The sequence below is a fragment of the Anastrepha obliqua genome, chromosome 1 (genome assembly GCF_027943255.1).
Source record: "Anastrepha obliqua isolate idAnaObli1 chromosome 1, idAnaObli1_1.0, whole genome shotgun sequence".
NCBI lineage: Eukaryota > Metazoa > Arthropoda > Insecta > Diptera > Tephritidae > Anastrepha > Anastrepha obliqua.
The window spans coordinates 20,979,572-21,000,684 of record NC_072892.1 but is presented as its reverse complement, the minus strand read 5'-3'; the positions used below and the strand labels follow the sequence as shown (position 1 = coordinate 21,000,684).

Genomic DNA, 21,113 nt, shown 5'->3' with positions numbered 1-21,113 from the left:
GGCTCCCAATTTTTTGGTAAATCCACGACAGAAATGGCCCGATAAAAATTAACAAACTAGTGCCATAACCTGCTGCTATACATACAATATAAAACTATACCATATGTTCTTTGGAATAAACACAACCTTTACTTTCATATCTCCACTCATTAGGTGAATAACAAATATTTAATATATGTTAAAATAAAATTTGAAAAGGAAAATTCGATAAAGCCGATTGCCATAATTTCATACACACATATGTACATTTTTGAAAGCTAGCGGTATTGCCTCAAGACGCACTCCACAATTAGAACAGTCCCAGCCTCCGCCTGGAATGTTTAGATTCGTCAGTCATATTCTTACAACACATTAACTACTAAAGCTAGTTTGCTTATTGAAACCTACATTTCCCCTTCGAGTCCTTTCCACACATTCGCTTTTTAAACTAACTCAAGGTCCATGGCTGTCAATTCAATTTGCAATCTTAATTGAATTCCGTACACCCCACTCATTAATTTTTCTGCGTGTAAATACAGCTCCATACTGTGTCATTGTTGTATCTGTACGCGCGCAACCGTCGACCGTAAAGTCACACTTCATGTACAAATGTAAATTATTGTACTCGCGCACTTGAATGCGACGCATTTAAAACGTGCTGTGGCTCTGTCTGACTAACAGCCTGGTTGTATGTGGCGACTGTCTCCCGATATGGCTTTATATTTGGCTCTGACTCTGACTCATCACAAGTTGGGCCGGGCTGTAATAGCCCAGTAAAAAAAAAATTAGTATTTGCGAATCAGAATGAAAATAAACAATTTGGCGTACAAAAATAAATTAAGTATAAAAAATAATTTGTGCGCTTTTCTTTTTTTGCCATTAAAACTTAAAATACTTCGGAAATGCGCTGTATATGTACCTTAGTATATGTACGTATGTAAGTATGTAAGTAAATTAAGCTGAACATCACGAATTTCGCAAATACGGGCGAATACCTGGAGCTTAGTTACGTTTTCGTTTTTTTTTTATGTAATTTTTTTTTCATTCAACTTCGTGTTCTGCTCTCGTATTTTTGTTTTAAGCTCGTTTCACAAAAATAGTCAACCCAAATATCACTTTAACTTTTAGATTAACTTATTAAACCCGCAGTAGTACTTATAAACTTCCCGCTCGTACTTGGATAAAACTTCATTTAAATTCAAATTCCCATACAAAGTGAAGTCAACGAAGCGGAAGTTCACAACTGCCCACCTAACCGAGCAGGCAAGCAAGCAACCAACCAGCCAGCTAGTCAAGCAATCATCCAACCAACCAGCCCAGCGAGTTACTCAAAGCCAACAACAAAGCAACTTTTAAACGCCACTAAAGCACCAAAATGCCAAACATAAACAAAACGACGGGCGAATGACACCGCAGAGGAAGCAACTCGAGCTTATAAGCTGAAGTGCTGTACGAGTGCCTTTGAGTACTAAATTTAAAAGAATTTTACATCAAAATATTGTGAACTTAATCAAAGTTGTAAATACAGTAAAATCTAGATATAAGAAATTTAAATAAAGCGCAATGTTTGCTTGCTGTGTATGCAGTTTTTTGATTTTTCGTACTGTAAAAAAGTAATCCTTCAATACAATACATACATAAAGAATGGACACGACAAATATTGGTTGGGCGAAAGTCATTATAACATCAAATTTATATAAGCTACAATATAAAAAAAAATTGTATTTTATTCTCTTCTTTATTAAGTTTAAGGGGTTACATATACGTCCAGCAGCGCCAAAAATGCGCTAAAAGAAAAACTGTTTTTAGAAAGGATAACATTAGAAATGAATATAAAAAAATGTTATACATTATTTATTAGTACTTCAACTTTATACAATAAAAAAATGTATTTTGATTTTTCTTTACAAAAATTAGTATATAAAAAATCACGTGACCCAACGTGCAATGAAAAAAAGAGTTGCTCCACGGTCCTTATCATTTCTCCTTGAAATGTTGATGGATCGTAATTAAAAAGTAAAAAAAAATTTGAAAAATAAAGTTGTAGTTATCGTCCGTCTATCCGGATTTTTGAATTTGAAAAAATTTTGCAACTTACAGCATTTAAAAAAATGTATGCGTTTTACGTCATAAATGTCACACTTTAGTAATATTCGAATATTACAAAAAAAAACCGCTTTAAAAAATATTAAAAACTGTATGAGTTATCATGCAGACCGGAAAAGTTGTTTCGAGAAAAACGAAAGTAACGGCCAGCTGCCTCAAACGAAGGACAGCTACCTGTGAGCATGAAACTCTCGTCGGGCATTTGAATTTTCTACCATAACTTTGTATCTATGGGGAATTTTCACAATCGACTTCCATAGAAATACGCTTAAGACTAAAAAGCATAATAATCTTAAAAAAAATCTATTTTTGAAAATTCTGGACGTATGTAACCTCTTAACATAGAAAACTAGTATCAATTCTCTTTGTTATAAACAAAATGACGCAACTTAGATTTGACTTCTCTCATTAGGTGATGGACATAAGTTTCTGGTACGGTATCTGCCGCTGCTATGACGATATCTGCAGCTGCTCATTTTTAATTTCTTTTTTTTTGTTTTTAGCAATTTTCTTTTAACTATTGCCCAACATTTTTAAATGGGTCGCAATTGTGGACACACTTGGTTGGTTATAGTCCTTCTGAACAATATTTACCGCGTGATTTTCATACCAGTTCATGGCAAGGCGGCTTTAATAACACGATGCTAAATCGGGCCAGAACAGAACTCAGTCTGTATGTTGTTTTATGAATGCCAGCAAACGTTTTTGCAAACGCTCTTTTATATAAATTTCCTCCATCCGCAAACTGGGTTTTGAGGGAGAGTCGCTGTTGGGAGGGAGACATAAATATTTTTCCCGATAGTCAAGCTGCGATCAAGGCCCTGTCGTAGCCGTATTGCAGCTCTCTTCTCGTAAACTCGTATGAGGAGGAACTCAAACGTCTCGAACGTGCAGGAAACATTTCCCTTATCTGGGTTCCTGGGCACAGGAATATAGAGGGAAATGAAATTGCCGATGAGCTTGCCAGGAAAGGGTCGACAGAACCCTCAATTGTCCCTTTCTCTGACATTGGTGTCCCCTTGACCGTTGTTAAAGGGAAACTACACAATTTCTTTCTAAAAAAAGAGCAAGACAGATGGAGGTATGTCTCATCGTGTGCTATTTCGAAAACACGATATAAACAGAAGGCTTAAGGTGATAGGAATCCCCCGCCATTCAATTTCCAAACTCATTGCGGTGCTCACTGGTCGCTGGGTGATTGGTAGTCATGCGGAGAAGCTTGGAATTCCGTACAACCCCTGTTGCAGAAGCTGTGAGGATCGTGCACAGAAAGAGGCTGTTGAGCTTGTTGGCTTAAAGAAGCAGCACTGGATGGCTGTAGATGGCTAAATTTTTTCGCAGGTAGTCCATATTATGGTATCAAAACGGCGCGTAAGTGCTACTTGTAGTGTTCCTGGGGTACTCTTGCTATCTAACCTACCTGCATTATGCTTTTCACACAACACTGGGTGATGCCTTGCCGAACCAAATATTTTTCAGCGAACTTGTCCAACATTTTTAGCTTAAGGGCACCTGGGACTCCTCCTCTCTTCGTTGCAGTATAAAACTCAGTGCCCTGAAGCTGCATAAAGTCTGATTTGACGTATGCTTCATCGTCCGTAACCCAACAGTCATATTTACGGATGGCTTGACTGTATAATTTTTACTTATTTGGTTTATCATTTTAATTAAGTCCTATAATCTTTTTATATGGTCGTAAACCATACAAACAATGCAATACAAACGTAAACAATTTTGCACACTTTTTGGGCGTAAACTTTTGACATATGGAACTCTTTTGAAGTGAGAACCAAGGTTTTGTTCTTCGAAATAATGTCATCAATTCTTTGGCTTGTAACTGCGACACAAATCCTTTTTTTCTTCCACTTACAGGCCTTTGTTCAACCGACAAGGTTTCTTTAAACTTTTTAATGCGTAAGTTGCCGTACTTTTCGGACAATTTAAAGTTTTTGCTTTGACATTTGCGACAAATAACAATTTTCTTGCTTTTTGTACACACAATTTTCTCCGCAAGCTCACACTTAACCGAACGAGTTTTTGAAGAATACGTAGGAGTTACGATTAGTGAATACACCAGTTAATAATGACAACAAACACTATGAATATGTATACTAGTATTTCATTCCCAGTTAGTTTTACGCAAGTGACGAGTAAATACAATCGACTAGTTTTTTCGTCATATCGCACATCGTATGTATATTTATCGAAGTTTCACTGTATGTACGAAAAATGGTGGTAGGGTAATTTAAAATGTAGTTTATAAGATTTATATTATTTTTTTTTTTTATTTTTTTTTTATATTATTTGTTTTACACTTTTACCACCAGTTCTACAAATTAATTTATTAATTGGTTAATTTGTGTTTTTTCGTTGAAAAGAGGAAACGGAAGCTTAGCAATAAAAATTAAACGTAAACGAGCGAAAACAATCGGTGGGAATTTTCATTAAAAATTTCGGCTTCCTGATTTTGAGACAATTTAAAGTGTAAGCGCTTTTATACAGTCAACGGCCAAAGAAAAAAACACCACATATCGACAAGTTTTGACTATTTATTTATTTTATTTTTAATTTCAATTATTATTTTATGAAAACACAGTTCATAATACAACAAAAACCATATAAAGCAAAGTTTCAAACTTTGTATACAAATTTGTAAGAATTCGGCAAATTTTCATCAAAATTTCAAACTTTTTACCCAGAATTTCCGAAAAAAATTCAAGTACGTAATTTTATACTCAATAAATTTTGGCGTAAAGCGCAAGTTTCAAGTCAATTCCACCGACGACGAATTTTTTTTTGGGTCGCGTTCTTGTGAATTTCTCCATTTAACGCCAACTCCACATTTTTTATGTGGAAAACAACACCCAACAGAGGCAACAGAAAAAATTGTCAAAAATCGCGTTGAAACTCGCTTTTTAAGGTAGTAGTCTGATCAAATACTCATTTTTTATAAATATTTTTTAGGATTTGTTTTTTAAGAAAATAAAAACGATCGCATTTTATTTTATTCTAAAAATATCTATAAAAAATTAGTATTTGACCAGACTACTACCTTAAATCAAAATTCAATGATTTATAAAACTGCATACCCGAAACTTTTCTAAAAATTGCGATAAGAACAGGATATGAGGATACAAATATAAAATTTTCAGACTTTTTATTGCCCATTACAGCCACAACTGTTTCCTATGTTTCTCTAGACGTAAGTGGTCCGTCTTCGTTAGTACAGCTGTGCTGCGCAGACAGGCTCAGGCGGCGATCGAAACAGGTGGAAGGCGGAAGTTGCAATGTCTAGGCAATACGACAGATGGGCATTTCAGTGAAGTTAGGTAGGTTTTAACAACCTGAGCAACGAGTGGCCCTCCGTTTTAATGCTAGAAAATCACCTTGCCTGCTCTTCTTTTTTCGTATTTTGCCATTTTTTCGCATTACTGGGCTCAAGCATATCTGCTGTGTTCAGCAGGGAGCTGCTGTAATGGTTTCAACAACTCCTTTTCACCACATCGAGATAGTTTCATCAAATGTACAGAAGAGTTTTGAAAAAGGTCTTCGTCAATGTTGCAGCATAGCAGGTATGCTCACGGATGTGATTATCGTCTCTTTAGCCATTAAAGCAGCCTCTCTCGTCTAGCGTTCGTGACGCAATATCTGTGTTTTCAAACTAATAATGGGGAAATGGAATTCCCAATCAAAGAAATCTTCCTCTACTAGAGCGTCTCCAAACTTTGTCACTTGTCGGCGATGCTCCGGATTAAGCCGAGCTTCTACACAAATAAATTGTAACAGAAAACTTTCTACTCTACTTTTCACTCTCTCCCATACCCGTAGTTTCTCGCTAAGCTAATCACACTAATTTTTGAGTATCTTTGGAAATGTATCTGGATTTGCAGTATGCATACAAAAATGGGGAAAAGATCCGTTATCCGGCTCTCAGTGAATTTGAAAGAATAAGCTGATTGGCTGACGTCGCATGGGTTACAACAGCGGCTTGTTTATAAAAAAAAATTGAGATTGTGTTGGTGACATTCGACAAATTATCAATGTAGTCCACGGTAATGTTCCTTCGTTGCCATCTGAACAACGACTCGTTGGACGAGTGTGTGAATAGGTGTGAAATAAGCAGGCAGCATTCTCTTGCCGAGTCCGATGTGATGTGGCAAGCAATTTCGCTCTCACAATTTTGTTCCTTAAATATATCGTCCCAAATACCGCTAAGCAGTAAGTGATTCTCGCTGTGCGTATTTGAATACAACTTGAAAAGTAATGGGAATCCCATTATGAAACTTGCAGAGATTACTGAGCAGTCTCAACTATTAAAAAAACAGTCGTAGGGAGGTGTTAAAAAAGAAATTGTTGACGAAAATTTTGAATGAAGGAATATAATTTTTTGCCCGAAATTGTTTTTAATGTATTTTATTTTAAAAAATATATGTATAATATATATAAGCGTTAAAAAGAACCTAAGATATTTGATTAAAAAAACTCTATGCCGAAAATGTTAGCATTGAATAAATCTCTGCATTGAATAAATCTCAAAACTACATTTTTTTTAATTTTTTCAGTTTACATTTATTAAAATGAAGTCTTCAAGTAAGAAAATGTCCAAAATGCTTGGATCATTTGATATGAAATTGTTCTTTTTGAAGTGAAACTTCTTTTGTCTCGAAGGATGAAACGCTGTGAGGAGTAAAACCATAGCGTTTCATCGATATGTGACGCTACGCCAGCGCCATCTGTTAAAAGCGTGGCGTGGATGAAACGCTGTGAGGAGTAAAACTACGCTAAACTACGTAAAACTCACGCTATGCCAGCGCCATCTGTTAAAAGACTGGCGTGGCGTGTCGTCGTGAATGTAATGCGGTCGTTTATTATTGCATTCTTATCGAATGTAATTTGTAAATATGACATTTGATTGACGGCCGCCGTAGCCGAGTGGGTTGGTGCGTGATCACCATTCGGAATTCACAGAGAGGTCGTTGGTTCGAATCTCGGTGAAAGCAAAATTAATGAAAACATTTTTCTAATAGCGGTCGCCCCTCGGCAGGCAATGGCAAACCTCCGAGTGTATTTCTGCCATGAAAAAAATCTGCTCATAAACATATCATAAAACAAAATGAAATAAATGCATAAAAAAAAAAAAAAAAAAAATTTTCTTGTGATTCGAACCAAGGATTTCGGATCGGAAGCCCACATTGCTAGCCGCTGGGCTATCGCGCTGTGCTGTCGCCGCAAAATAATGTATCATAAATCTGTTTACCATACCAAAGACCATACACTTTGCGAACGCATTTCGGTGGAAACAGTTGACAGTTATCCCAAACACAATATTATATTAGTAACGCGAGACGCGTCATAGAGTGTGTGTGTAGTTTTGAGCAAATCTTACAAACATATTTTGTTTTGTTGATTGATTTCTGTTAAATATGGCATCAAATCAACAAAAACGGAAACCGAAAACAGGTGCTGAACGGCAACGTGAGTATTTGGAGCGTAAAAAATTAAGAGCTACTGTTGAACACCGTGACAGTGAATCCTCCGGTTGTACGATAAGTGATAATTTGTAGTACCAACAACAAGATGCGGAACTACCATTGATGCAGTATTTCATCGATACCTTGATAGATTAGAATGTAGATCATTTTTTACGTATTTCAGTTACCATAAAGCCCTTGTTTCATTTTTGGAAAACGAATCCAATAATGATAATGACAATGCCGAGAACCAAATGTAATTGAGTACAATAAATTCATTTCTTTTTATATTAAAATAAATAAATAATTCTGTTTAATAAAATTCCATTCCATGCTTTCCATGACTTCTGCATGCATTATATTGAAATAATAGTTAAATTATTGATTTGTTGATAAAAGAAGTTTCACTTCAATCGTGCGGGTTCCGTGAACTACCACACACTTTCTTTTTTTTATACCGTAGATACATTTTTTTTTTTTTTTTTCAAACAAATTTTATTTTTTAAAACTTGTTTTTTGGAGGTATTTTCAAACTCACGTAAATTTTAATATTTTTCCAGAACTCTTAAAATATTATTTAATAAATTTTGTAATTCCGATGGAAAAACTATAATTTTTTTTATTGAAGAGTGATCCACCCTAATATATATATATATATATATATATATATAATTGGCGCGTACACTTCTGTTATGTGTTTGGCCGAGCTCCTCCTCCTATTTGTGGTGTGCGTCTTGATGTTGTTCCACAAATGGAGGGACCTACAGTTTCAAGCCGACTCCGAACGGCAGATATTTTTATGAGGAGCTTTTTCATGGCAGAAATACACCTCGGAGGTTTGCCATTGCCTGCCGAAGGGCGACCGCTATTAGAAAAATGCTTTTATTAATTTTGCTTTCACCGAGATTCGAACCAACGACCTCTCTGTGAATTCCGAATGGTAATCACGCACCAACCCATTCGGCTACGGCGGCCGCCCTAATATAGATATGTAAAATACGAGTGCAGTTGCAGCGTTCCAATCAGTAAAACTCGTATTCGAAATTAGCTGCACTCATTCAACACTCATTCGCTTCCAGAACCCATTGTTTGTGCGGTGGTGGTATTAAATTAAAAAAAAAAAAAACAGTCATGGGTATGCACGCGTTTATCACAACACACATGACGACGCTTATTCACCCGCGACGGTATGTTGTGTGTTAAATGCATTAATCACTCGAGAATTGTCAGCATCTGACCTTGACTTGGCAGTGGACGCATGCGCCTGGCAAATTAACAAGATAATGGATGCTGAGTGTGTCCGCAAGGCGGGTTGTTGGTTGAGAGCGTGAAATATAGATGACATAACTTCACCTTTTTACACTTTGCAGAGATTCCACCTTTTTTTTTAACCAAGGCTGTAATTCATCATAATTAAACGAGTTTACATGTTTGTATGAGTATATTCCAGATTCGTTTATCTTTTGTGTAATTGCGCTTTTATGCTTTGTTTCTTAGTATGATTGCTCATATTCAAGTGTCGTCTTGAAGCAGCCTGAGTCATACGTATTTACAGAATGGGTGAAGGAATCGAAGGAGCAGTGTTTCTTGTATGTTCTTGTTTGTATATATAAGAAAGTACACCCAGATATTTATAATACATAATTGGCGAGTACCACTTAGGCTAAGTTTTTCCTCCAATTCTTGGTATTCTCCTTTATTTTGTTGTACAAGAAAATGTATGATTTTATACTGTCTCCGAACAGCGGATGGTGTTTTTTTAACTGTGAAGCTGGGCGTCGGTTTTTGGTTTTTCAGTGTTAGTTCGTAAACTTCTCAAAACAAGACATAGTTCAAATAGCATTGGAAGCTTGCCCTTACGCGCAAACTCAATTTCAACTGATTTAATAGGAAAATAAAGGGTTTTCCAATTACAGGTGTTATTTTGAATAGCCCGCTATTTCGGTATATGTCACTTTTGAAGCTGCCAGTTTCTGATATTTGTGATGTGAAGAATAAAACCCGTACACGTCGCTCAAGAACAGCCGAAAATATTGCTGTTGTAGCCGCAAGTGTTGAAGAAAACCCAGATTTTTCCATTCCTCGTCATTCTTTGGAATGAGGCATAAAGATTTGGGTCTTAAGTGATGAGTGATGAAGCCCATTTCCACCTCGATGACTTCGTCAAAAACCAAATTTGTCGGATCTGGAGCTCAGAAAATCCAAGAGTTATTGTTGAAAAGCCTCTCTACCTTTAACGTGTAACTGTTTGATGCGGTTCAAGGTCCGGCGGAGTCATTGGACCTTACTTTTTCGAAAATGAAGGTGGAGCAACAGTTACGGTGAGTGGATTCGCTATCGAGAGATGATTAACGATTTTTTATGGCCGGAATTGGATGGTATTGATCGGGACAACGTTTATTTTCAACAAGACGGCGCTATGTGCCACTCAAGCAACGAAACCATTGATCTCAACACCTCTTATAATATAAATATCATTGGCTCAAAAATTGTACGCAAATATAATGGCTTACTTTTTCCCCTACTACATGAACAATTTTTTTAATTATTATATACCTTCTGGGAAATAAGAAAATATGATGCTATATGTAGACTTAAGTCCTTCACTGTACTTTTATGTAGATTGCGAGTTTGTGTATCGAAACCAGTGTTGGCAACGCCAATAAATCTGAGTCGCTAGGGCCAATATCAAAATTGAATAATAATTAAACCAGTAATACCAACTCTACTGAAATTTGAGATCAACGGAAGTTAGTTTCAATCTCCTGAAATACTGTTTTTTTTATTATGATTCTATAAATCTACTAAATTTTCTAACGCTCTGTTAATTTGTGTCTGAAAAACTTTTCATTGGAAAGCATGAGTGATTCAAGAAATGTTGAAAAAGTTATTTACGAAGTTGATCCAGTACTGGATTCAAATGGAAATTTGAAAATTTATAAAATTAATAATATTAACTATTACGCTTTTATAACAAAACCAGGCAAATCATACAGCAATTTACTATATTATTATTAATTAAAGTCTTGAAATGGATTTATAAAATATATTTAAGCATAATAAAGAAAAAGTGGCATAAAAAAGCTACGCTTTAAGGGGGAACACCACTGTGACAGTCGAAGAAATAGTGATTTTTTTAGGGGGAAAATGAAGGAATTTGGGGATCGGATTTTTTTTATTTTATTAAGTGTCCATTAAAGACTGTCATCCTAAATTTTTATAGAAAAATATTAATTTATAATAAAGTTATAAACAGTCTCGTGGAGCATTTCCTCCTCCATGGTCGCATCGATTGCTCAAAAACGGATCATCTGGAATTAAAAATTGAAATTGCTTGTTAATTTGTATAAATGTAGTTATCGTTGTACGTACGGAATTTCAAAAATTTTCATTTGAAAAAAATGGCAACGGATTGAAATAGGTAGTGCGTTATTTTATCTATAGTCAGTAAATTGTTACTCTAGAGTATGGAAGGTAAAGGGCATTCACGGGTAATCAAGTTGACAGAAAAGTATCTATTGCCTAAAACGGTTTTTATTTGCTCTCCAAAAGTCGCTAAATCATTTTTGTCGTCAAACCTTTTTTTTTGTCGCCAAGACTCAAGCAAAAGTCTGTTAAGAAAGTTTAAGATCAACTTTTTTATCGAAGCTCATTTTTGGATCAATGGGTACGTAAATAGGCAGAATTTTCGGGACCTGTCAATTGGCCACCCAGTTCGTGCAATATAACGCCTTTAGATTATTTTTTGTGGGGCTATGTTAAAGCTCATGTCTATTCAGACAAGCCTGCTTCAATTAACGCATTGGGAGACAACATTAAAGCATTTATATTTGAGATACCCACCGAAACATTGGAAAGAGTGTGTCAAAATTGGACTAAGCGGATGGACCACTCGAAGCGCAGTCGCGGTCAACATTTGCATGAAATAATCTTCAAACATTAAATTCGATGGACTGTACTATCGATTTAAATAAAAATTTCATGCATTTTTCTGAATTTTACGTGTGTTTTTTGAAAAGCTTTCCTATAGCTCTTAAAAAATCACCCTTTAATATAATAAGTAATTTTTATGCTTTTTGTGTTGTTTTTATTTCATTTTTTGTTTTTCTTTGTTTATTTTTTTTTCTATTGTTCTTTATTACATTTTTTGTTTCTTATAATCTTTTTTTTTTAATTTTTATTATTTTTAAAAATTTGATTACTTGTTTTTTTTCAATTGTTTTTTTTTTTTTTTAATTAAATAAACATTTTTTTTAATTTTTTTTGTTGTTTGTTTTTTTTACATTTTTTTTGTTTCTTATAATCTTTTTTTTATTATTTTTAAAAATTTTATTATTTGTTTTTTTTTTTTTTTTCAATTATATTTTTTTTTATTTTTTTTTTTTTTTAATTAATAAGAACATTTTTTATATTTTTATTTTTTTATTTAATACTTATTTTATTTTATTATTTAATTTAATTTTCTTTTGTTTTTTTTTTAATATATTTTGTTTTTGTTTTAAATATTTTTTGTTTTTTTTTTTAATATTTTTTGTTTTTATACTTTCTCTGAAACCCAACCGAACACACTCATTTGTCATCCCCTGTATCCCAAGCACATGAGCTTTACTTACGTACTTGCTACCGTGCCCATCTGACTGACTGTCCGCGCAACTGTCAATCCATTAAAAATTATACGCGCTCAGCTAATCACTAGCGTAAATAGAATTTCTACCGCATTAATTTGAATTCATTTGAAAATGTGAATCAAATTGACGCTCACTTAAGTAAACAAAACCAAAAAAAAAAAAACAAGAACAAGAACAAGCTAAAAACGAATAACAGTAACATAACAAAAGCGCAGAGAATTCGCATTTGAACTTGAAATTTTATTATCGCTATTGCGCACTGGCTTAGTATTAATGGCGCTGTCGCCTGACTGTGTAACTGCCGCCGAGAATGTGGTTTATTTTCAATAATATTTTTGTAGTTGCGAATTTGTATTGTGTTGTTGGCTCATTTCTATGCTGTGGATTATACACGCGTTCTGTGCAAAACTAATTGAATGGAATTCCTTTCAATGCTCAATTCAATTCAAATGCTCCCTAGCGCTTGGAATTAGCAATAGCAGCAGCGCTCGTGCAGCTGTGGCTGGTTGGTAGTTAGTGAATAGTAGCCGATGCAAGTGCGCTAAAGAGATTGCGAACTTCCAGTGGGCCTACTAATCTTTTAGTCTTTCACTTAATTTTATACATTTTTTACACCTTTTATATTTTTAATTTCATTATTTTATAAACTAATTTTTTGTTTTGTTTGTTTTTTGTGGTTTGCAGACGAGGAAGCTTTAATTTCGAAAGAGAATCAGCAGCCTGCGAAGGGTAACAAACGTCAGCAATTAAAAAAGGAACATAAACAACAACAACAACTGCCTGATAGTGGCATAAGCCACACCACTGCAACAGAAACAGCTGCAAATGCAAAAGCTTTAATCTCCCTCCGTAGCACAAACGAAACAACTGTGACTGCCAGAAGCGCCGCCACAACACCAACAAACCATAAAACACCAATTGCAACTCTAACAACACCAACGACCAAAGTAACCTCAGCAACTCAGCAAAAGCCAAACGCACCTCAAATTGAACAAAAACAACTTAAACAGAGGCAGCAAGTGAGTGGCCGCAGTGCCATCAACAGCAATAGCAAGGGTAGCGTTGCCACACCACAGAATCACTGCACCATCTCTCGCAACTGCCTTACAATCAACGCAGCCGCAACTGCGTTACAAATTCCAGCAAATACAGATACAGCGCGTGTAATTGGAGGAGTAGTTATTTCGAGCTCCTCAACGGAAACACCTACGACAAGTGCACTAGCGTCTGTGGTAGAGTCAGCGACGTCAACGGCTCTTACGTCGCCGTCGTCGTCCGCGTCATTAATCTCGCCTAAAGCGAGCAACAAAAAAGTGATGAACAGTCACGCCACAGCGACCCAGCATAGCGGACAAACAACAGTGGTCGGTCATCATCGCGGCTTCTCTCAACCATCCGTGACAGTGGCGGCCAATTCAGCGGGCGATCCATGGTTTTTACAATCCACTGGGCATCAAATGCCGCCCACAGCGCCTCTGCGACATAATAAACGCCCTGCGCCACAACCAAATCACGGCGGTCTTGGTGGTGGTGTAGGAGGTGGTATTGGCATCGGTGGTACAGGCGTAGGCGTTGGTGGTGGAGGTGCGGGGAGCGTTGGTTTAGCGAACACTGGCAGTGTAGGCGTCAACTTGTTGCATCAACAGCAGCTAAGCCAGTCGCAGCCGCATATTGTACCGCCAAATATACCGCCACACCATCACAATAACGTGGTAATTATAGCAACAATAACAGCCATTGCTGTCAATACTATAAATAACGTTTACATTACGTTACACTTTATACTATTATATTTTGAATTTGTTGTTGTTTTTTTCAGAACCCACACCACAATGCAATCCACTTGTCCTCGCATGCACTTAATAGTCATAATTTAATATCTGCCGCGACCGGCGCCAATCATTCACCAAAATCACCCAATCAACAACAACACCAGCAGCAACATCATCATCAGCAACAGCAGGGGTCGCAATTATCTGGCTCAGCGGCACAATCACATACGCATACACACATACTCTCCACCTTTGCTCCACAACCCGCCAGTGCTGGCAATTGTGCGCCCGCCGCGGGTGGTGTGACAGCCGCCGCTGTGGCCGCCGTCACGCAACAACAACAACAGCAACACTTGCAGCTTCTAGCAAACGCTTCCAGTAATAGCAACAACAATCTGATGTCGTCCTCAATGAATGCGGCGCAACATAGTGCCGCTCTATCTTTACATGAGCGCGGACTTCCGCCGAAAAGTGGCGCTATTGTTGCTGGCCTAGGGGGCGCACTACACGGCAGCAACATGCTGTTGCACCAAGCGCAAACACCCTCATCGCTTTCGAGCAGTCAGCAACAAACACAATCGGCGATATCCCTCAATACTGCTGGCGGCAGTGGTGTTGGTGTGGGTAGTGGTGGTGGTAGCGGAAACATCGGTGCCACTAGTATGTCTACATCTTTGCACAGTTTCGACATAAATGGTGGTGGTGTGACGGCCAATGCCTGGTCGAGTGCTAATGCTAATGCAGTGGCGCTACACTCACCCACCAACGCTCTGGCGGGCGCCACTCAACAGCATCTGCAGCCGCAACGGAAATGTGAAGTGAAACTGAACGCAATGCCGTAAGTAGACGAAGTGCGATTGCTAGTAAAATTAGATATTAGTAGTGCTATTTATATTTTTAGTATAGTATAGGGACAAAATCAAATATTCATCTTCGAAAATTATTTTGTTTATACAAACAAAAATTTTTGGCTTGTGACCTCCGCGATTGGCGCGTGTATGGCGTAATAAGGAGGTCGATTTTCACACACTTTCAAGCAGGCTGTATATCAGCAATGATGGCATGCCAAACACCCAAACAGTGTTGCCAATTTGAAAAAAAAAAACTCTTAAAAATTCCTAATGTTGACCATCCAATCCACTTAAGCTATTATAATTTCACTATTGTGAGACCCCCTATGGCTTAATGGTTTTAACTTAACTTTGAAATCTATATACCAGCCGCTAACTCCTCAATCACGTTATCTTCAGTCCATATAACAACAAAATATCTACTTCAGCTTTGTTTCTTTACTATATTTCGTTATTTGTTTTAATTCCCTTTCTCTTATCTTATCTGCATTTGCGAATCGCAAACGCAAAAAATCAATTAAATTGCGGGAGTTAAAAAGTTTAGTAACAAATTATGCAGCATTTTTTTAATTCGATGCCAAACATTATTCATCAAATGAGGGAAGTCTAAGTCAATAACAACAAAATATTGTATAAACTTACAAAGCACCCAAGACTGCAGGCAATCACCTTATCGTAGGTGAACTTGTCGCCTATTTCATTTTCATGTCAAACTAAAATATTTACTGTGCAAATATTTACATTCTACCTCTTGCACTCCATTTCTTCTCTCATTAGTTGGTTCCATGGCAGCATAACACGCGACGAAGCCGAACACCTGTTGCAACCGCGTGAGGATGGCCTATTTTTGGTACGTGAGTCTACTAACTTCCCAGGCGACTATACACTATGCGTCTGCTTCCAAGGCAAAGTGGAACACTATCGTGTTAAGTACTTAGAGAACAAACTCACCATCGACGATGAGGAGTACTTTGAGAATCTGGGGCAATTAGTTGCGGTAAGACGCTTGCATATTATATAAAATTAATTTTCGTATTAATTTTTCGATTTATTGTAAAATAATAATTGCAGCATTACGAAGCAGATGCAGATGGTTTGTGCACGCAACTCATAAAATGTTTGCCGAAAAAGGGCAGACAAGAATTCTGCATCAACTCAAAAGACTTTTTGGACAAGGGTTGGGTTATACCGGAGGCTGATTTACAGCTGCGCGAAAGCATCGGCAAGGGCGAGTTCGGCGATGTGATGTTGGGTATATTGCGCAGTGAAAAAGTCGCCGTAAAGATGCTAAAGGATGAGGGCGCTGTGCAAAAATTCTTGGCGGAAGCCTCTGTCATGACGTAAGCGTACAAGAGAATTTGTGTGCAATTAAATTGAGATTGACGTATACACTTTTGCTTTCTCTTTTAATCCAGCACTTTGGAGCACGAGAATTTGGTAAAGTTCATAGGCTTGGTTTTTACCAGCAAACACATCTACTTGGTGACGGAGTATATGAGCAAAGGTTCGCTGGTCGATTATCTGCGTTCACGCGGGCGTCAACACATTACGAAAAAGGATCAAATTAATTTTGCCTAGTAAGTATGCGTCGAAGTCGAAAAATAATTGAAAATAAATATTATGTGCTAAACGGAATTGCACCGAACAGCGGATAATGGGCTGACGGGTGTCCGCTGTCAAAATTAGAGCGCATTTAATTGCAAACTGTCAGCTGAAAACCGTCCCGTCATAATAGTGTTTACCGTCCCCGTTGTAATTGTGTTTAACCGACCGTTACCCGCTGTCCGCTGCAATTCTGTTTCAGGCACTAGACACAATTCTCCTAACGAATTTGAAGTGGTTACAATGATAGCCTACGTTTGCATATTGAAATTTCTTCCTCTCACGCTCGCTGGGGTTTTATAAGAATAATTAACGGAGCAGATACCTGTAAACGGCCATATTTCCCCTGATTTTCATTAAAATTATTTAAAATGAAGAAGTCAATATACATATTTTTTTGAAAATTGGCATACAGTTTATTTATACATTAAAATAATATATATATATTTTTATTTTAATCCTTTAAAATGGCGGATGTACACTCAATTCTTCCAGGAAGGTCGCAGCGGGGCTTCTCAATCGGCGGGCATTGTAGCATCGGCGTCAGTGACCTGAATACAAAGAACCAATCATTTTTTTGTTTATTAATGTCATAATTTCTATTTGAACTAAAAAAAAAATGGAAAAAAAATCGCGGAATAAGATGCTTAAGAAAAATTAATTTTGGGGCGAATTTTCCTACTATTTTTGCTTCGAAAAAATGATTTTTTTGAAAAATTTTGGAAATTGTGAATTCCCATAGAAAGTAATATAATAAAAAGGATATGTGCAAAATTTCAGAGAGATCGGTCAATAACTTTTCGAGTTATCGTGTACGCCAATTCGAAAAATATAGTTTTGACGCGTCTAAAGTTTGAATACAACGTAACTATACCTCTCCCAGCGCTCGAACGCAAAGAATATAGTCGTCACGGTTGACGATTTATAATATAAGAAATACTTAAATTTACGTTCTAAAAATTTTTTTGACATATTCTCAAAGGATTATGTTAACATTTTATGATAAAAAAAATTTCTTTTTTTTTCGAAATTTTACAGTTATCTGTCCCCTTAAATTCTTATTTTAATAAAAGAAAAGTTGTTAAATAAGTCCATTTAAATAGTGAGAAAATGTTCAAGGCATGCATTTGAGTAAAAAAATATATATAAAATAACGTTCATATAATATTTTAAATTAAATCAGGAAAAGTATGATGCGTCTCCCAGGCGTAAGGTTATTTTCGCAGCAACTTTATATAGGGTTATCAAAGTAGAGTTATGGACATTTTATTGTGTGTTATTTAACATTATCTTCATTTGAAAACTAACTAATTTCTTTTTTACTTTATGCAGCGATACCGCCTCCGGCATGGAATATTTGGAAGCTAAAAAAGTCGTACATCGCGATTTGGCCGCACGTAATGTACTAATTTCCGAAGAATGTGTCGCCAAAGTGTCCGATTTCGGTTTGGCGCGCGAAGAGTGCTACAATCTAGATGTAGGCAAATTGCCTATTAAATGGACAGCACCTGAGGCGCTCAAGAATGGTGTACGTAGAAAAACTGTTTATCTCTCTTTTTCCATAAACCAATCAAATATATATAATTAATTTAGTTTGATGGTTAAATATGAGTACGAAATTTACAATTGAAATATATAAATTTTTCGAACTTTTGTATGTTACCCTTTTTTTAATTTCCCATTTATTTTTTCAGCGTTTTTCCAACAAATCTGATATGTGGAGTTTCGGAATTTTGTTATGGGAAATTTATTCATTTGGTCGAGTTCCTTATCCCCGCATAGTAAGTAATCGAAAAACCATATATGGGATATAATAATATGTACTTATGATTTTCAAAGCATTAGAATAAAACTTGATTTTGATTTTTTAATACTTGGTAACCTAACCTAACCTTTTTTGGCCAGGGCAGACTTAAGCCAATTTGGAATTGATGCTACTAATTTTTGAGTAAGAGCAGATAACATATTTTTTAATACTTAGTAAAAGTCTTGCCCATGACAGACAGATTAAATATTCATGCATTCCGTTTTCAATGCTTCATTTAGCTAATATAATTTTTGTAAGAAATCTTGTTTTTTAGAATATTAATTTACAGAACAGACCACAAATTTGCAATAGCATTAAGATCTGCTCTACAAACACTAAGATCCCCGTATTACACAGTGATGCCACAACCGACCATCATGGGCTAAGTGAGTTGGCTATTCTAAACCCACTTCCACAAAAACCTAACCTAAAATCTGGCGTCCATGCCGGCGACATCATCAAATGTGAACAATTGTATATTAGCCAGAATTTTACAATACCCGATTTGTGCTTCGGATCGGAATTATATCGGAAATCCCATTTTACACTCAATTCCTTGGCATACTGCAACAAATTATCCCATAGAAGCTGTAGTTACTTTGTTCATTGTTGTTTCAAGAAAAGCCGACCTCTCGATACAAGAATTGGAGAAGAAGCTCGGCATGAACCTATCGTTGTTTCAAGCGCCATCCTTTTTTTATCATTGGTATATAAAATATCGGCATCTTTATATTATTTTGCGCCTTAGACGCCTGAGTATTTTGACTGAGCTTAACAAAGCAGGTCAGGCAGTCGCTAGATGACGCTAATTATCAACATCAAGTAAAACCAAGCGCTTTCATATTCTTCCTCGGCTGCTACAGCCACAACAACCACATCGAATACTTTCATGTCTGGAGCATTTGTATCCACGTCATGACTTAGTCAGCCAGCCTCTTGATCTTAATTCGCTGCACTATGTGTATGTTATTGTAAAGCTCTAATAGCTTTAGTTCCATCATCTGCGGTATTCGCCTTTGGTAACACGTTGAGGTCTATAATGTTATCGTTGTTGTTCTTGTAGCATTATGCAAACGCTGCCAACAGTAAACGTACACAGCGAACGTGCCTTTCGATGAGGTCGGATTCTATGGAAATAAGAATTAAGTGAATGGGCCTTAGGCCGTCCATGTTTCTGTGCCATTCGAAAAGATGTGCAGGATGAAGTACATATAACTTTGTACTTAGATTTTATTCGTCGAAAGAAGGCTTTACTGGTAGTTGACATCGCTTTTTGTTAAGAGAGATTATGCTTTGGATTTTGAGACATGCATGGTTGTCGATGTTAATGCTGGTTACACAAATACACAAAGTTCCGTCCTATTATGAAATCTTAGATGTAAGCAGTGAAGCAAATATATAAAATACAAAAATATACTACCAGTTTTTTTTTATGGTAGGAGATATTTCCCTGTGTCCTCATTCATCCACAATCTCATTAGCTTTATTTGTTTACATAAATAAGGTATAAAAAAGACGCAATTGTTACGACCGTTGATGTCGTTACTATGGGAGCTGTATGCTGTGAACAACCCAGTTTATCCTAACTTCGAATTATCTTCTAAGATACAAAATATCATATGACTGCATAAAACGGCTCGAAGTGCAAAAAGGTATTTGCTTCTAGGGCTGCTTTTGTAGTTGAATTTCTAAATTGTGTTTTGACTTGAAAGACGGAATTAGTAAATTTAGCGAGTATTCAAAGTTGATCTGTAGAGCACATTTTTCCCCCCACACAGACACAGTTATTGAAAGTTGCGTGTTTGTTTTAAATTTTCATCATTTTTTTTTTTTGTTTCATACAGCCCCTCAACGACGTGGTGAAACACGTTGAAGTCGGCTATAAAATGGAAGCACCCGAAGGCTGTCCACCCGAAATCTATGAAATGATGCGTCAAGCGTGGGACTTGAATCCAGCCAAGCGACCAACATTTGCCGAACTAAAAGTGAAGTTGTTGCATATGAAAAACGCCACACCCGCGTGAGAACATAACTGAGTACTACGGTCGTAAAAAGTGACATTCAGACAAACATTAAATATTTAAAACAATCCAATCCAATCGAAGTGAGCAACTTAAATTACCAAGTAATATACATACATACATGTTATACATACATATATAATAAATATTGTTTAAGGTTAGGAGAAATAATGCAAAGATAAAAAATTTAAGAGAGTAAATAAAATGGTAAGCAAAAAGTTGTAAAACGTGGGGGGGATTTCCACCATTTTATTAACTATTTGTGTTTGTTTTTATTTGTACTATAATTTTTTTGTCTTTAACTTTTTGCAATTTAGTTAAGTTAAAAATTTAAACGGCGCCGCGCACGTATTATTCTTTGTTTTTATTGGAGTTGTAGTAGATAAAAAATGTAAAAACAAAAAACAAATCAACCATACTGCGCCCGATTCGCCAGCGTGCGCCTTAGCCTTAACCGAACGCAAGCAGCTAACTGAAAAGTTAAATGTGACTAAAATAAAAATTGAAAAAAAAATCAAAAGTAACACTATGCAACATAAATATAAAAAATTGTTTAGTTCTTGTAATTATTTATATGCGTATACATATTTGTTTTTAGTGTGTAATTACTATTACTACGTTGTACTGCATAACTATTTACTACTAAAAAAAGTACTATTTACCACTACTGCTACGACAATTGTATGTTAGGTTTACTTACCAATTTACGTTATTTATACAAACACAAACACACACACATACACACAACCAAACAGACACAGAAGCACATACACATCCACACAAATTTTGTTTATAACCTTTTTTATGCATAACATTATTTATAAATATTTTTGTAAATTTTGGACATGAATGTAATAAAATGCTAATTTGATTAAA

The 21,113-nt window shown here is 36.2% G+C and overlaps 1 protein-coding gene across 6 annotated transcripts in view; it reads left to right on the top strand.

The window, feature by feature from the left end:
- Nucleotides 1-21,113, top strand: part of LOC129236254 (tyrosine-protein kinase Yes) — a 65,340-nt gene extending 44,227 nt beyond the window's left edge. For 4 of the 6 annotated variants that reach the window (XM_054870521.1, XM_054870519.1, XM_054870518.1 and 1 more), the window contains exons 3-10: nucleotides 12,869-13,896; nucleotides 14,004-14,794; nucleotides 15,585-15,804; nucleotides 15,879-16,147; nucleotides 16,223-16,384; nucleotides 17,742-17,937; nucleotides 18,104-18,190; nucleotides 20,061-21,113. In XM_054870521.1, coding sequence (XP_054726496.1) covers nucleotides 12,869-13,896; nucleotides 14,004-14,794; nucleotides 15,585-15,804; nucleotides 15,879-16,147; nucleotides 16,223-16,384; nucleotides 17,742-17,937; nucleotides 18,104-18,190; nucleotides 20,061-20,240 — 2,933 coding nt within the window. In that variant the 3' untranslated portion in view covers nucleotides 20,241-21,113. Of the gene's footprint in view, nucleotides 1-12,539; nucleotides 12,690-12,726; nucleotides 12,748-12,868; nucleotides 13,897-14,003; nucleotides 14,795-15,584; nucleotides 15,805-15,878; nucleotides 16,148-16,222; nucleotides 16,385-17,741; nucleotides 17,938-18,103; nucleotides 18,191-20,060 lie in introns of those variants that run through there. The other 2 variants (XM_054870522.1, XM_054870523.1) reach the window with 2 other exon arrangements.